The 17,900-nt window shown below is 42.3% G+C and overlaps 1 protein-coding gene across 6 annotated transcripts in view; it reads right to left on the bottom strand.

Moving 5' to 3' along the window:
• LOC145470535 (obscurin-like) overlaps positions 1-17,900 on the bottom strand; it is a 123,757-nt gene that overhangs the window by 45,401 nt on the left and 60,456 nt on the right. For 5 of the 6 annotated variants that reach the window (XM_081454339.1, XM_081454338.1, XM_081454337.1 and 2 more), the window contains 16 exons: positions 16,707-17,588; positions 15,234-16,118; positions 13,964-14,851; positions 12,832-13,713; positions 11,191-12,135; positions 10,252-10,803; positions 9,291-9,620; positions 7,919-8,803; positions 6,269-7,162; positions 4,840-5,724; positions 3,548-4,423; positions 2,939-3,064; positions 1,871-2,071; positions 1,438-1,489; positions 903-1,255; positions 202-507 (listed from right to left, as the gene is read on the bottom strand). In XM_081454339.1, coding sequence (XP_081310465.1) covers positions 202-507; positions 903-1,255; positions 1,438-1,489; positions 1,871-2,071; positions 2,939-3,064; positions 3,548-4,423; positions 4,840-5,724; positions 6,269-7,162; positions 7,919-8,803; positions 9,291-9,620; positions 10,252-10,803; positions 11,191-12,135; positions 12,832-13,713; positions 13,964-14,851; positions 15,234-16,118; positions 16,707-17,588 — 9,942 coding nt within the window. The remainder of the gene's footprint in view (positions 1-201; positions 508-902; positions 1,256-1,437; positions 1,490-1,870; positions 2,072-2,938; positions 3,065-3,547; positions 4,424-4,839; positions 5,725-6,268; positions 7,163-7,918; positions 8,804-9,290; positions 9,621-10,251; positions 10,804-11,190; positions 12,136-12,831; positions 13,714-13,963; positions 14,852-15,233; positions 16,119-16,706; positions 17,589-17,900) is intronic. The other variant, XM_081454340.1, reaches the window with a different exon arrangement.

The following is a 17,900-nucleotide window of genomic DNA, read 5'->3' on the forward strand; positions in this document are numbered from 1 at the left end:
ACGAAAAACATCCCCTCCCCACAGCTCTCTTTCGGATCCGAACAGGTGATGACCTCTAATCATAGCTGATCTAGTTTTCAAGAACCCAAACCAAACAGAAATTGAGATAAGCTAAATGCTATCCAGTGAATACTTTGTCTATTTTTACATGTCATCTTAGCGTCTGTTATATTTTGAAGTTTTTAGCCAAAAGTTACTTACGCAATACAAACAAATCCGCTGAGCAGTGTGCCTTGCCGGCGCTGTTCCTAGCCACGCACTTATACAAGCCTTCGTCACTTCCGCAGACGTCATCAATAACAAGCACCTGCCAGTCATCATCATCCTCAAACTTGTATCTTCCGCCCTCAAGCAGGGGTTCGTTTTCTCTGTACCACCGGATGTCTGGGCGAGGGTCGCCAATTACACGGCACTCCAATCTCGCGGTTTTCCCAGATACTGCGTCGACGTCTTGGAGCTTCTGGGTAAACTTTGGTGTTGTTCCTTCAAACTCGGGCTCCATATCAGCTGGAAAAAGAACAATTTTTGTTCAAAACGTCAAAATTGAATTCGTAAAACACTGTAAAATGAATATCACCGCATGGAAGTAATGCTCAAAAAGCTTTCATTAGAATGGTCACACACGGGGGTTACATCCACAGACTTAAAAGTTACAACCACCTTGTACAGGATAATAAACAGTACCAAATGAAAGAACTGCTCAGTAGCTTTCACACTAGGGTTTCATCCACAGACTAAAAAGTTAGAACCACCTTGTACGGCATAATAAACAGTACCACATGAAAGGACTGCTCGATAGCTTCACTTGAATGGTCACACACTAGGTTTTCATCCACAGATTTAAAGATAAAACCACGATGTCGCACTGTTTGAGACTAACAATTAAGGTTGGTTTTACTCACGTTCAACATTGAGGTAAGCATTGCTCTCCACCTGACCAAACTCATTTCGTGCCACAAATCGAATGTGCCCTGCATCTGTCCTCTTGGCGTCCGAGATGGTCAGAGCAAAAAGATCCTCGTCACGTTCAGAGGTAAAACGAGGCCATTTACTGACAAGTTTTTCATCTTTGTACCACTCAGCTGTCAAGGCGCTACTGCTCACCACGCGACACGCAAACTTTGTCACGCCACCTTCCTTTACGTCACGGTTGCGTAACACAAGCGTGATGTCCGGGGGGAGCTTGGGTGGGCCAGAGGATTCGGCGTCGACTTCATCTTCAGTGTCATCTGACAGCATGTCAAATGTCGACTCACTGGCAACAAAAAGAGCATTTGCAATGAATATATAGTTGTTTCGTTTCCACAAAATAACAAAACTTTCCCGTTTACAGTAAGTCATGTTTCATTCAACTGACCGTTTTCGTGCTTTGAAAACAAAGGAGAATGAAGAGAATTAACTGCCACATTATTCAACGAAATTTAAATATTCACTTACCGAGAAAGACGCCTCTCATATTCTGACCCACTTGCAGAATCGAAACCATGACCTGTGAAACAAGAAGGAAATAAAGGAAATAAAATTTATATGCTAAATCTACATATATACTCGTTAAGACAGCATGACTAAGTAGAGAATAAAGTTTGAGCTGGGAAATATACCGTGGGAAGTTTGCTTCAACTCGGTCTTGTGAACATGGCGTCTATTTGAAACCGGAGTTACTCGCGGAACGGTGTTTTATAGAGAAAATACGGCAATAACACTGTGTTGAGAATCACAGAACACACTAAAGAATCTGCCCACGGATGAGTACCTTAAAAATTTAGCCAACTCGTCTTTCAAGTTTTGTCATTCTCAATAAAGCAAGCACTAAGGGCGCTATAAGCATGACGCCTGGTTACGAAAGAGGACATGTTAAAACGATACTTACTCTCTATGAACAGCTCTGCACTGCATTGAGCTTTCCCAGCTGGATTACTTGCTACACACTTGTAGCGTCCTCGGTCAGAATGCTCTGCTTCTCTGATCAGTAGTGAACACAAGCCGTCATCTTCAAATGTGAACTTGATCCGTCCACCCTCGCGGATCACTCGGTTGTCCTTGTACCAGTCAACCTCGGGCTCGGGGGTTCCTGGATAAATACACAAAGGAAAAAACTTTCTGTCACAAAGAAAAACTCCAAACAAACAAAGCACTCATAATTTATCTTTCCATGGTTAAATACATAATTGTGACAACTTTGACGATTTTATTGGTGACCGTGTTTCTATGCTTGTGTTGCCATCATTGTTGTTGTTTGATCCAGTAGTCTTCACTGGAACATGGATTTTATACCGACTGTTCCCAAGTTGAAACCTGTGAAAATTCGCTTTTGTTGCTGCTACTTTCACCTATGACTCTGCTGTTGCTCCTGCTGCCAATCACTAGCACATTGTTTACCACTTTTTCCCAAGTGGGAATTTCAGATACATTGTTTTAACAATACCCGAATGAACACTGTACTCAAATTAAAGTTTTAGACCAACATTCTCAAACGAGCCTCAGTAAAATAGTCCGTACATACATACATATACATTTTATTTGTTATCAAATTAAAATTACAATTGTAACATGCCCGCGGATAGCTGAGCTAATCTAGGCGGGTCATGTTTAGACGAGTTATTAATATACAACTAGGTACAACCAAATACAACTGAAGGTAACAAGAGAACTAAAGAGACTAGAATTGACAACGATGACTAAAGACAACTAATAAACTAACGATATTACAAATAATAATTAACAACAGTTACGACGAGAGACTACAGATACACTAAAGCGAAATTATTGAGTATTAATGAATACATACTAGGAGGAAAATAAATTCAGCTTTACTTTTTGAACGATTTCTGCAAGATCAATATAACAGTCTTCTGAAGCTAGGATTGCAAAAAGTTCTTGTTCTTGTTCACACAAGCACACCGAGAAAAGTAAAATCTACTTATTAAAGAAGAATTACCTTTCACACGAACATCAAACTTAGCAGCACTTCCTTCTACGATCTCGACGTCCTGGATTCTTTGGATGAACTCGGGTTTCACAGCCCCAGCAGGAACCGGTTCACGTCTCAATACAAGCTTCTGAGCTGTGAATTAAAAAGAAGCAAAATTTCATTTGCGAAAACTCAACCGTTACACTTTGTAAAAAGATGTTATGGGCAGGCTAAACTTGCGGCCTTTTTCCTCAAGGCAATTAAGTTCAATAAAGCCCTATTTAAACATAAGCTGCTTTTTGTCTTTCCGAGAAAAACGAAGTGCGATTTTCTGTACATCGAATTTGTTTTTTCTTACTTGTGTAGATTAGAGAACGTTTAAGGAGCTATATCACGGTTTGCGCACCTTGAAAGTCTAGCTTAAACTTATCAAGTTCGTCGTTGTGTAATCCGTGTTAATCTTTTCAATCCTTAACCATCCTTGTTCCTTCATGGTTTAATATTATTTCGTTGGTGTTATTTTATCTTTGTAAACTATTATTTTCAGATTGTCTTCAATTTAAGGGTACTTTTGTACGTCGTGGTCAAAATAACTCAAAATTCCGTTACTGAGCTCCCCTAAGCCAAGAAACCTACCATTGACTTTGACAATGAATGGCTTCACAGCTGTCCCAGCAGGGTTTGTAGCCTCAACTCGGTAATTTCCTGAATCTTCCGGTACCGCCTTGGGAATCAACAGAATGTTTTTGTCTCCCACCATCTGTAGCTCGACTCGCTTCACTCGCCTAGCAAGACGATTTTCTTTAAACCACTCAACTTGCGGCGTAGGTTTGCCTTTCGCTTGAACAACGAGCTTCACCGGGGCACCCTCCCACACCTCAAACAGCTGCTCTTCCGTACCTTGGACAAACGTGGGAGCAAATTGTCTGTCACTGACCTTAAGCTCTGCTGCGCAAGTGACTTCACCTGCAGTGTTTCTCACTTCACACCTGTATTGGCCACTGTCTTCTCGTCGGCAGTCACCAACAGTAAGCGAATACCTCTGCCTTTCGGAGTCTTCATCCATGGTGTACTTCCCTTCGTTCTTCAACAGCATTTTCCTTAAGTACCATTGTACTTCGGGCGAGGGTTTGGCGGTAACCGAAACTTCAAACACCGCTTCATCGCCCTCTACAATTTCCACATCCTCCATCCTTGTCTTAAACTCCGGTTTACTCGCGGATTCACTTACAACAAGCCGTGTTCTGCATGAAGCTGTTCCAATCTTGTTCTTGGCTGTGCACTGGTATTCCCCACTGTCTTCAGGTCTGACGTCCGAGATAACAAGAGAACACAGCTCTCCATCAGACTCCATTTGAACCCTTCGACTTTCGTCTATAGGTCGGCCATTCTTGGTCCATTCAATGTTCGGTTTAGCTGTTGCATTTAGACGACATTTTAGTGTCGCTGTACCGCCAACAGTAGCTTGTGTTTCCTCTAAAGGTTGAGTGAATTTTGGTGCAGGTTTCTTGCCTACAAAATAAATAAAAATTCTGTCTTCAGATTTGTGTTTTTCTTTTAAAAGGAAGGTAAGTCATTGGGTCTAGTAGCCCACAACTACAAGAACTCTGTTTCGCTTTCTGTAGCACGATGAACCTTAAGAGTATCACCTCCCTCCTGATAAACCCTTCATCCATCGTAGGTCGACATTTTTGTCCGTGATTTAATTCACAAATACTCATTCAAACCACCTGAGTACCGTGGGAAAAGTACTTTGCCAAACAACAAGAGATAAGGACAGAGACGTGAGACCAGGTTCTCAAACCTCTCCTAATTTACGATACATCGCAAATATCTTTTACTCAACAAAGAGCAATTGCATGTGAACAAGCTAATCAAGCAGGGCATTAAAACTCTCGTCAACACAAGACAAACAGAAGATAACTTACCTTCGATATTAACTTGGAAGGTCTTTGTCGTTGTACCTGCAGCACTCTTTGCAACACACTTGTAAACTCCCGAGTCTTCAGGGACAACAGAAAAGATTGTAACACCAAATTTATTTCCTCGAGCTGATAAGTTCACGCGACTAGTTCTTTTTAACAGTCTATCATCCTTGTACCATTCCACGTCTGGTCTCGGATTCCCTTGAATAGTAACATTAATCTTAAGTTCGTCGCCTTCGTTAATCTCTATGGGTAAATCGCCGTATTCATCGGAGAACTCTGGCGCAATTTGTCTCTCTTTTACTTCAAGTCGAGCAGAACACTGCATTCTTCCAGCCTCGTTTGCCGCTACGCACTTGTAGCTTCCGAAGTCATCCATCGACACATTCTCAATTAACAGTGAATGTGAATCTCCGTCGTCGGACTGTACCGTTTTAAACCTACCTCCGTCAGTGATAACTTTTCCACCCTTTGACCATTCAGTTACAGGTTTTGGGTTACCCAACACCTGGACATCAAAGCGCGCCGTATCGCCCTCGATAACTTCAATGTGTTTCATCTTCTCTTTAAACTCCGGCATGACAATGGCTTCATTTACAAGAAGCTCTGCTGAACAAGAGGCAGTACCATGTTCATTTGTCGCCACACATTTATACTCGCCTTCGTCGTCAGCAACAGTGTCAGAAATTGTCAGTCTGCAGACTTCAGAGTCGAAATAAGTCTTGATTCGCTTGCTTGATTTCACGGGTTCATCGTCCTTAAACCATTCAATGCTAGGCTCTGGTTTTCCATGAACCCAACATTCTAACTTGGCTGCGCTACCTTCAACTACTTCTACTTTCCTGAGAGGCTTGAAAAACTCTGGTGCCGTTCCTTTAGGTTTCTTAGCTGTTTTAAAGAGGAGAACACATAACGCAATTGACGTAAATTATCTTCTATCTGGCCAAACTCCAGACAACGCAGGATGAATCAGGAACAGTATTATGTAACTAAGAATAAACAGAGCCACATGGTACCCACACGCTATATAGCCTACGATGTACGGTTATTAAACGAAAATAATTTCCCGAGTCTTGCAACACTTCCAGAAAGAAACATCAGTATGTCAAAAGCATTTAGTCAGGAAATTCAAAATTACAAAATCGCCATGGCAACGTTTGGCGCGAAATTTCTCGATACAATAAAAAAGCGAAAAGCCCGCGATTGTGAGCGTTATTTGTCACCAATGATATTGAAAGGTAATCAAATGGTATACTCGAAAAATAAGGAGATAATTTCACTAACGTTTTGTCAAGAGTTTAAAAGTTACAAGAATTTTGACAAAACGCGCGTGAAATTATTTCCTTCTTTCACTCGTCAACATTTGATTATCCAACCAATTTGAAAAAGGCTCTCTTACGTTCAAACTACATAAGTCTCTTCTCTTGCTTACCTTCTATTTCAATCGTAAACGTCCGCGTTGCTGATCCCATTTTACTTTTCGCCTCGCACTTGTACACTCCAGAATCAGCCGGTTTGGCGCTATAAATTAGAAGTGTGTATTTATCTCCTTTAACCAGTGTGGTAATATTCGACGACTTTCTCACATTAAGTTCATCTTTGTACCACTGGACATCTGGAGCAGGTTTTCCTCGAATTGTGACCTCTAAAGAAACCTCGTCTCCTTCTTTAAATTTTATAGGAGCTTCACTGAGTTCATCAGTAAATTCTGGAGTTGTTAGTTTTTCATTAACGTCTAATTCTCCACGGCAGGTTGCTTTTCCTGCCTCGTTAGAAGCAACACATTTGTAAGTCCCAGCATCGTCTAAAGTTGTTTCATCGATAATCAAAGAGTGTTGTTCATCTCCTTCCCCAGTTTTAACCGTAAATCTTCCTTCGTTTTTGATTGCTTGAGTTCCACGGAACCATGCGATGTTTGGCTCGGGATTTCCAGAGACTCGCACATCAAACTGAGCTGGCTCGCCTTCGCTGACTTGCATACTTTTCAGTTTTTCTTTAAATTCCGGCGCCACAATGGGTTTAGTTACGAGAAGTTCTCCTTGAGTAGACGCTGATCCGAGATCGTTTTTAACCACACATTTGTAGTCTCCACTGTCATCTGTGTTCGTTTCAGTGAATGACAGCTGGCACATGTCGCCTATGATATCAGCTTTGATCCTTCGACTAAGCTGAACTGGTGTTCCGTTTTTAAACCATTCTGCTGTTGGTTCGGGCGTGCCCGTCATGCGACATTTTAATCTCACAGGGTTACCCTCCACAACCTCTATTGCCTTTAACGGCTGCGTAAACTGTGGGGCTACTCCCTTTGGTTTCTTTGCCTTTTTGCCTGAAAGAAAATTAGGTAAATTGTATTAGAGTCCTAACAGACAGATGCTAGCATGGTGAAAACTATAGATCTCAGAAGTCCTGCAACGTTGTTACTAGTACTTGCACTACTAGTGCATTTCGAGCGGTTTTCACTTGAGTATCGAAAAGTAATTGGTCTTACGTCACTTGGCTACACGATTTGCTTAAAAAACTCGCGCCACTTTTTCATCCAATCAGAAGTAAAACCAAAACCAATCGTGACTTGTTCGCTCGCGTCAGTTACAAAAAATTACTTCGTGTTTTGATTGGTTCACTGCATTGTCTGTGTCCTTTGTGATTGGCTAGAGTGATTACTTTGGTTTTCGTTTTACGACACTCAATTGAAAACCGCTGTATGCCAAACTAAATGATTTCACAACAATTATTCTGTCAGTGTTATATATCTTCCTCATTAAGTCTTCAGGTTTCTTTATCTAATTACACCTAGCACGCGCTACCTATACTACGATAATGTGTGCCCTATGTACATTTACGGACCAACTGTCCTATTAAAGAGAGTTAATGATCTTGATTAAGATCTCCAAGAATTGACATCGGTAAAGGTACTCCTTAGCAGCGTGACATGACCCAATTAATACAGATTGATGTGACTATGACTACCACTTCTTTTTCCTTATTTACGCTACTCCCATGCTTCGTCCATTCCAAAAGGAAGCCGGCTAAACAGAAGATAAACTTGATCGCGTGACTACGGTGAAGCACACTGCAAACATACCTTCGATGTTGACTTCAAATGTCCTTGTAACACTTCCTGCCTTGCTGCTGGCCACGCACTTGTACAAGCCAGAATCATCTGGAGTGACATTCATGAGAACAGCGGAAAACTTATCCCCTCGTGACTTGATGTCGACACGACTTGTCTTCCTCAGGGGCTTGTCATCCTTGAACCATTCAACATCTGGGCGTGGTTTTCCCTTCACTGTCACATTGAGCGTCACCTCGCCACCTTCGACAGCAGTGATGGGGCCTGTCTCCCCCTCATCATCAAACTCAGGAGATGCCATTTCCTCTTGTAGTTTAAGCTCCGCTTTGCAGGACACTTCTCCAGCTTCGTTATTGGCTTTGCAGGTGTATGTACCAACATCGTCTGGAGCCACTTTGTCGATAACAAGTGAGAAGAGGTAATCTTCTTCATCGTCAATGAAAAGAAACTTTCCAGCGTCCTCGATTTTCTTAGTTCCTTTGAACCACTGCAGGGTTGGACTAGGACTGCCTGACACACGCACATCAAACCTTCCCTCTTCGTCTTCAGCCACCTCAATGTCTTTCATCGCTTCGGTAAACTCTGGTTTAGTAGCAGGCTCGTTGACAAGAAGCTCCGCCGTGCAAGACGCTGATCCCAGCTCATTCTGAGCAACGCACTTATAATCTCCTTCATCGTCCAGATCTGCCTCGGTGAAGGACAAAGAAGCAACTTCCCCATCGAAGTCGTCTTTCATCCGTTTGCTAGTTTTAAGGGGTTTGCCATCTTTGAACCATTCGATGGTTGGTTGCGGGGTTCCTTTCACTGTGCATGCAAGCTTAACTGCTGCTCCTTCAGATACCTCCACTGATTCTAGGGGCTGAATAAACTGTGGTGCAGTTCCTGTTGGTTTCTCAGCTGAGGAAAGACCGAAAAATGTGATAATCGACATCAGAAGGGAATTCATGGAAAGTCCCGTCATTTTTTAAAAGGGTGGAATCACAACACGTAAAACAATGATTCTTCGGGAATCCATAGTCAAAGAATTCCTGTCAGTAGTTTTTAACAAATATCATAGTCTGTGCGCTCATAAAATCTACCAAAATATGTTTTTGACCATATCTGATGTGTTGATAAGCAGACAGCAAGATTTCACAACCGTCTTTAAAGATTAACTTATTAACGGTCGTGGTAAACGTAGAAAAATGCAAGGAAAGGCATCTACAACTCTCAGATTTCATCACTAACATCTTATTCCAGATCCCCCGTCGGCTAATACCAAGACTTCCCCAATTGAAATGAAAATTTTCTTTTAACTAAAAAAACCCTTTGCAGAATTATTTTAAAGCCGTTTTAACCTCTGAACAATGGCGCAAAACATAGATAATTACTGTTTACATCATACCTTGAACTCTGACATCAAATGTCCTGGTAACTGTGCCCATCTTGCTTTTAGCTTCACACTTATACACTCCGGAGTCTTCAGCCTTCACGCCAAGAATCACCACAGAATGTTTGTCTCCACGAGCCTTGATGTCAAGTCTGTTGCTTTCACGAAGGGGTTTGTCATCCTTGTACCATTTGACATCAGGCTTGGGTTTTCCATTGATTGTTACATCCAAGCTCACCTCTCCACCTTCGGTCACTGTTATGGGGGCATCTAACTGATCTTCAGATATTTCAGGAGCAAACAACCTCTCCTTCACGATGAGGTCGGCTCGGCATGTGGTCTTACCTGGTCAAAAGGTTAACGATAATTAACGGTATTATTTTAAGTATCAAGCCAATAGGTGACTAAAACGGACCCCTTAGTATTAATTCACTTTAACTAAACAAACGTCAAAGGAACAGTACTACGAAATCCAAAGGAACAAGGATGGTCAAGACTGAAGAAGATTGAGACGGATTATAAACGATAAACCTGAAAAGATTAGAATGAACCATCCGTGACATGGCTCCTTTGCCAACATAATAAATGTAGTTGACATAATTATGTTAACATCCCCTATATGTAAGTAACAAAGATGGTAAACACTGGGAAAAACTGAGACGGATCGCGAACGAGAAACCTGGAAAGTTTAGAATGCACCATCCGTGACATCGCTCCTTTGCCAACATAATAAACATAACTACAAGGATGATTAAGATTGGGGAAGACTGATATGCATTACGAAAGACAAACTTCAAGAATTCAGAATATCCTTCAGCGCTTTCAGTCTCCTGCGAGAATTTCTTTAAATTACCAACAACTTAGTAAGTTGTGATCATGAGACAAGCAAACGGTTTTAACCAACCCTACGACAGACAGTGTTTCAGTAATCAAACTCAACCCTACAACGTGTTTTAAGAAATGCCCTGTTCCTTACCTCCTTCATTTGACGCCACACACTTGTAAATCCCAGCATCTTCCCGCTTAGCGTCACTTAATACAAGCGAATGTAGGTTGTCCTTTTGGTTCTCTTTGAACTCAGTTCGTTCATCGCTCTTCAGCTTGGTTGTTCCTCTAAACCACTCAACCTCGGGCACAGGGTACCCAGCCACCCGAGTATCAAACTGAACAGTGTCGCCCTCCATTACCTCGACCGTCTTGAGTTTATCCTTGAAGTCTGGCTTAGTTACGACCCTGATCGTCATGGAAGCAGCACAGGAAGCTGAACCTAATTCATTAGTAGCCACACACTTGTACTCTCCGTCATCGCCTGATCTTGTTTCTTTGATTGTCAATGAAACTGTTTGACCGTCACTTTCAAGTTTCACTCGTCGGTTCTCTTTTATGCGCACTCCCTTCTTGAACCACTCGATGTCAGGCTTAGGTTCGGCTACGACAGTGCACTGTAGTTTGGCCTCGCTGCCTTCTTTCACCTCCACAGGTTGAAGAGGTTCAGAAAACACTGGTGCTGTTCCGTCTGGTTTCTTAGCTGCAATTGGCAATCAAGAAAAACATGAGAAGCTGACAGACAAATGACAGGAAATAATCTTGTTGTATCGTCACAAAAACAAAATGAAGAAATCAGCCGAAGGTAACACAACGCAACTCGAGAGCAAGAAAAGCAGAAAACGGCACTGATAAATAAAAGTGACATTATCAAAATATTCTGAGCGTGAATACAAGGTTCTATTCATTCATTTCCTGCAAGAATGATGTAACAGTAAATGTATTTATAGATTCCGTTTAGCACGAGACAAGCAAAAATAAACGAAACTTCAAATGTTAATGTTAACGTACTTGAAAAGCTCCTGTACAACGCAAGAAAGGCCTAACAACAATCATAGACCCTTCAAGCTATTCTCACAAGTATCTTTACCTTTCACTTGCACATCGAAGGTTCTTTCTGCAACGCCTCCTTTACTGTTAGCCTGACACTTGAAAATACCGGAGTCTTCAGGGGTAGCACCCTTAATTAAAAGCGTGTGTTTACCATTCATCTCACCAACTTCCAAGCGATCACTGGCCTTGAGGTCCTTTCCGTCCTTGGACCATTCTACCTCTGGTGTTGGCTGTCCCTTGACGTTCACACATAGAGTAACATCTCCGCCTTCGTCTATGACTACAGGTGCACTCTCCTCCTCCTCAGCAAACTCTGGTGCAATGGTGATGTCCTCAAATAGAGGCAGTGCACTTTCAGCGTCCTCAGCAATCTCGGGCGCGATAATTGTTTCTTCAACAACTAAGTTTCCCTTGCATGAAACTTCACCAAATTCATTGAAAGCAATGCACTCATACTCTCCACTGTCAGATGGTTTGGCATCTTCGATAACTAGCTCAAACAGGTCCTCCTCTATATCATCAATCAAAACAAAGCGGCCCTCGTCTTCGATTTTCTCCTTACCCTTGAGCCAGTCGACTTCTAGTGGAGGTGAACCAGTCACGCGGACATCAAACCTCGCTTCCTCTCCAGGCAAAGCACTGATGTTCTTAAGTTTCTCTGTGAATTCCGGTTTGGTTCCCGCTTCGTTGATAAGCAGCTCAGCTGTAGTCGACCCACTGCCAAATTCATTACGAGCAACACACGTATACTCACCCTCATCATCAAGCTCGCTTGGTTTGAACGTCAAAGAAGAAGACTTGCCGTCGAAGTTCATCCTGACGCGTTTAGATTCCTTCACCTTCTCGTCATCTCTGAACCATTCAATATCTGGTTGTGGTTCTCCCTTCAGCTCACACTCTAAGCTCGCTGGTTCACCTTCCACTACTGTGATGTTTTCCAGAGGTTTGGTGATTTCTGGTGCTGTTCCTGTGGGTTTCTTTGCTGTGAAGACAGAATGTTAAGAAAACAGCACCATCATCTTGTATTTCTTTTGTCTTAACAATTAGTTCAGCACTTCAGGAAAAAAAAAATGAGTACATGTTATAAGAAAAATTGTTCAAGTTCTTAAAATAATAAAATTCTCTGGGGAGAGGGGAAGAGGTATTTTCAAACGACATTTTCAAAAGGCCACTTGCCTCACCTAGGCAGCGAGGGAGTTCATATGCTCCCTAACCTACCCTTACACGAAGTTAACACAGTAACGAAAAAGTTAACAATTTGTAGCGTCATATTGTGTCCAACAGACATCTGAAGCGCACATTTTTTTGATCAGGAACTTGCATTTTCTTACTTGGAGTACCTTTCTAGATATTCTAACCTTAATAGTACTCCATCCCTCGGACTTCGCACTAAAATTAAAATAGCGTGAAAAAAATAGGTACACTGATTCGCATTGCAGCTTACGCGAACTGCAGCTCACCCAGGCCTCGTGTACAGCCCCCCTAACCTGTACAGACTTCCTTCAAACAATCGAAAATCATAATTTGTATCTGATTTCGGGTCTCATAGTTCAACATACACATTCCCCTCAGTGACTGCAATACACTTCTCTTAATGTTGATGATGAGAATTGTTAATGTTTCAAGAACAAAGAAGAAAGTCGCAAATTGATCCCATATGGCAATTAAAAGCACATACCTTGTACTTTGATATCAAATGTCCTGGTAACAGTGCCCATCTTGCTTTTAGCTTCACACTTGTACACTCCGGCGTCTTCAGCCTTGATGCCAAGAATCACCACAGAATGTTTGTCTCCACGAGCCTTGATGTCAAGTCTGTTGCTCTCACGAAGGGGTTTGTCATCCTTGTACCATTTGACATCAGGTTTGGGTTTTCCATTGATCGTTACACTCAGGTTTACTTCATCTCCTTCAGTCACTGCAATGGGGGCTTCAGCCTGGGCTTCAGCAAACTCAGGAGCAAACAGCCTTTCTTTTACGGCAAGGTCAGTTCGGATTGTAGTCTTGCCAGCTTCATTCGCAGCCACGCATTTATACATTCCAGCATCTTCTCGTTTCACATCGCCAATCGCTAGAGAGAAACGATCATTTTCTTTGTCTTCTTTGATCTCAATCCGTTCATTATTAGTTAGTTTGGTTGTTCCTCTAAACCATTCTACACTAGGATCAGGATAGCCAACGACAAGCACATTAAAGGTAGCAGTGTCACCCTCCATCACATCAACCCCTTTCATTTTCTCTTTGAAGTCTGGCTTAGTTACGACCAATACTTTCAAACTAGCAGTGCACGAGGCAGAACCGAGATCATTACTGGCCACACACTTGTACTCTCCTTTATCATCTGGCCTTGTTTCTTTAAAAGATATGGAAGCTGTAACTCCATCACTTTCAACCTTGACTCTTCTGCTCTCCTTCACTCTCACTCCATCTTTAAACCACTCAAGCTTTGGCGCTGGCTCAGCTGTGACTGTACATTGAAGTTTGGCTGCAGTACATTCCTTCACTTCCATTGGCTGCAGAGGTTCTGTGAATTGTGGAGCAGTGCCCTCTGGCTGCTTAGCTGTAAGGATAAAAGCAGACAATAGTAACGAATTCTTAACAAAGACAGCTCTTATTAAACTCAGTGAGACATGTACCATTGCCACTCAAGTATGATTATAATTAAATGTGTTTTTTTTCCTTGATGATACTCTTCCCATTCCCTTCATTAACCTGTCAAGTATTCAATTTTCAATATTGGGACACAAAATCATAAAGGCAGACCACTGGAATAACTGCTGACGTTACTAAAATTAGATGACGGACAGTACCTGCAATCTGCACATCAAACACCCTCTCTAGAGAGCCTGCCTTGCTGCTGACTTTGAACTTGTACAAGCCAGAGTCACTGGGGACAGCTCCTCTTATTTTCAGTGAGTGTGTGTCCTCATTGATGCCAACATCCAAATGCTCATCCACTTGTACTGGTTTGTCGTCTTTGAGCCATTCCACTTGAGGTTCTGGCTGTCCTTTCTTCAACAGTACATTTAAATCAATGTCGCCTCCTTCTTCAGCAAGTATTGGTGCACTCTCAGCTTCTTCGGCAAACTCCGGAGCCACAAGGGTTTCTTCCACAGTCAGGTTAGCCTTACAGGACACTTCAGCCAGCTCATTGAACGCAATGCACTCGTACTTTCCACTGTCTTCGGGCTTAACGTCTTCGATAATCAACGAGAAGCTTCCTTCCTCTTCATTGTCTAACAACGCAAATCGTCCTGCATCTTCCAATTTGTCATCTCCTTTGACCCAGTCAACTTCTGGTGGTGGCGACCCAGTTACAAGTACATCAAACCTGGCTTTCTTTCCCGCCTCGACACTCACGTTCTTCATTTTCTCCTTGAACTCCGGTTTAGCACCAGCTTCGTTCACCAGCAATTCAGCCTGGCTCGACACACTGCCAAACTCGTTACGTGCAACACACTTGTAGTCACCTTCATCATCAAGCTCAGTTTCTTTAAAATTCAAGGAGAATGTTTCATCGTCGCTCTCAGGCTTAACACGTTTGGACTCCTTCACCTTCTCGCTGTCTTTGAACCATTCAACAGTGGGCTTGGGTTGTCCGCTAATTTGGCATTCTATCCTGGCTGGTTTACCTTCTTCAACTTCAACTGTCTCGGCAGGTTTAATAACCTCGGGTGCCTTTCCTTCTGGACTTTTTGCTACAAAACAAAAGAACAATAAGCAACATCTAATCTCTGCAATGCCGTGGAAGAATGCGTAGCATAGGAGGCGATCCAAAAATAAGAACACGAAAAAACAAAATTGTTAACTTGATAATTTGCGTAACCAACTTCGTATAGTTCTTTAATAACTGGAATGCTTCTCTCCATTCTTATCAGAGAACAGTCAAGTTCCAAATTGGCTGTTTCGATAGAAACTTAAAGGTACAGTCTGGACTATCTAAAAGTGCTCTTAAATCTTTTCTAGTGTTTTTGCCCAGACTAACACTTTACTGTGTCCTTGTACAAATGAAAATCGACTTAGTTGTCAAAAAGCAACCTACGACTGTGTTTCAAAACGGAAAATCGCGAAATACCATACCTGCTACATTGACATCAAATGTACGCGTGATAGTCCCGGCCTTGCTTGAGGCTTCACATTTGTATATCCCAGAATCTTCAGGGGTAACGTCCAAAATCACAAGGGAAAACTTATCACCGTTTTCATCGATCTTTATTCTGCTGGTTTTTCTCAGTTTCTTGTCATCTTTGTACCACTCCACACCCGGCACAGGCTTGCCTTTGATGCCCACACTCAAGCATACCTCATCCCCATCTGTGACGTTGACGGGAGCACTTTCCTCTTCGTCTGTAAACTCCGGCGCAATCATCTTTTCTTTCACTGCTAGAGCGGCCTTGGAACTTGCCTGTCCTTCCTCGTTGGCAGCAACGCATCTGTACGTACCAGCATCTTCAGGCACAGTGTCCTCGATGATCAACGTAAAAATGCCCGCTTCTTCGTCGTCCATCATCACATAACGCCCTTCGTCATCCAATTTGTCCTTCCCTTTGAACCAGTCTACCACTGGAATTGGATTGCCTTCAATTGTGACGTCGAAACGTGCTGGTTCCCCCTCAGTGACATTCACGGGTTTCATCTTCTCGATGAACTCTGGTTTCTTGTTTGGCTCGTTAACGAGGAGTTCAGAAGCGCAAGACACTGTTCCGAGGTCGTTCTTCGCAACACACTTGTAAGCACCTTCGTCTTCCAGCTCGGTTGAGAGAATCTTCAAAGTACACAACTCGCCATCAAAACGAATCTTTATTCTCTTGTCTTCCTTCACAGGTTCGCTGTCTCTAAACCACTCAATGGTTGGTTCTGGTACACCTGTCACTTTACACTGCAGCTTAGCAGGAGATCCTTGGACTACTTCCACCGGTTGCAGGGATTCTATGAACACTGGTGCAGTACCTTCAGGTTTCTTGGCTAAAGTGTATTAAGTATCAGGTAAGATTGATTAAAACAATTCTTCCCCAAATAAATTGAAGTCTGAGATTCAAACCCAAAAATTCCATATTGATAGCTCTACAAATCCGCGCGCAAAATTAAATAAAATTTTAAAAGAAAAAAAAAAAACAGAAAAACAACCAACCAGAAAGCATTATCTGGACGCCTGTACGGAATTTTTGGGGTCAAATCTGAAACTGCTCTCGAGGTGGGGAAAGAATAGGCTAGAATAAATTGGTAAGTACAATTTTAACTTTATTCTACCCATTTTGTTCAGTCTGTCCTGTTGAGACAAAGACCCTTGAAAGCAATTATGAGGTACTAAACGTTTCAAATTATTTTTCGTCATTGTTCGGGGTAACTTTGTGATAAAGTGGACTTTGGTTTCATTAACACAGTTGAAACAACAGTGCAACTGGAAAATTCAATACAAACATTCTGTAAGATACCACCCTCTTAAGAACCTTTATGCATTAACTTCAATTGTCCATTAAAAATGAAACAGAGCAATCAAAACTCTCAAGGACGACGAAAGATTTTTAAAACATCTAGCATGAAATAAAGCACCTTTAACATCGACATCAAACGTTTTTTCTGCTTTACCACCCTTGCTCTTTGCTTCACACTTGTAAACACCGGAATCTTCAGGCTTGGCTTCCAATATAATGAGGGAGTGTTCCCCATCTTTGGCGTCCATCTTCAAACGACTTGTTTCCTGTAGCTTCTCCTCATCCTTGTACCAATCGACAGCAGGCTCTGGCTTCCCTTTCACAACAGTATTGAGACTGACAACATCACCTTCTCCCACCTTCACGGGGGCCGCTTCTTGTTCAGTGTCAAATACAGGTTCGGTGATGACCTCCCTGACAGCCAAGGCAGCCTTGCAAGACACTTGACCTTCCTCGTTTTCAGCTACGCACTTGTAAGCTCCTGCATCCTCTGGAAGCGTGTCGTTGATTGTCAGTGAGTAAGTGCCACTGTCTTCATTATCAACCATCTCAATACGCCCTTGATCTTCCAATTTGTCCTTGCCCCTGTACCAGTCAATGACAGGTGAAGGGTGGCCAGTCACTTTCACAGAAAATTGTGCAGGTTCTCCCTCAGTGACATCAACAGGCTTCATTTTCTCTTCAAACGCAGGCTTTACGTTTGCTTCATTGACAAGAAGCTCCGACGAACAAGAGGCTGAACCAAACATGTTTTCAGCGACACACTTGTATTGACCCTCATCATCTAGTTCTGTGGTCGTGATCTTTAAAGTGGCCCGTTCTCCGTCAAATCGAGTTTTGTATCTCTTCACCTCTGCCACGCTTTTACCATCTTTAAACCAAGCTATGTTCGGCTCTGGTGTCCCCGCGACCTTGCACTCCAACGTTGCCCCATTTCCTTCTGTTACTTCAACAGACTCCAGTGGTTGTGTAAACTTGGGGGCTTCACCTTGTGTCTTTCCTGTACCAAAAATACGAAAAAAAAATTCATAGCATTTCACCTCCACTGACTGTACACCTTTTGACGTTCTTCAACTTAGCATTTACCATCAGCAATCAACAGTCTTTGTTTACTTAATATTGAATAAAACACGTTAATTGTCCTATCAGTGATGATGAGGTCAACAGATTCCACAATGCAGACATTTCCCTTCTAGAGTATTATCGTAAAAATGTACTTGGATTTCTACTCCAGTTACTCACTCAAACCACTTTCTCTTTCATCCAAGCACTCACTCGCTTTCTCATTTTCCACGCTGCATTAAACACACGT

The sequence above is a fragment of the Orbicella franksi genome, chromosome 15 (genome assembly GCF_964199315.1).
Source record: "Orbicella franksi chromosome 15, jaOrbFran1.1, whole genome shotgun sequence".
NCBI classification, from domain to species: domain Eukaryota; kingdom Metazoa; phylum Cnidaria; class Anthozoa; order Scleractinia; family Merulinidae; genus Orbicella; species Orbicella franksi.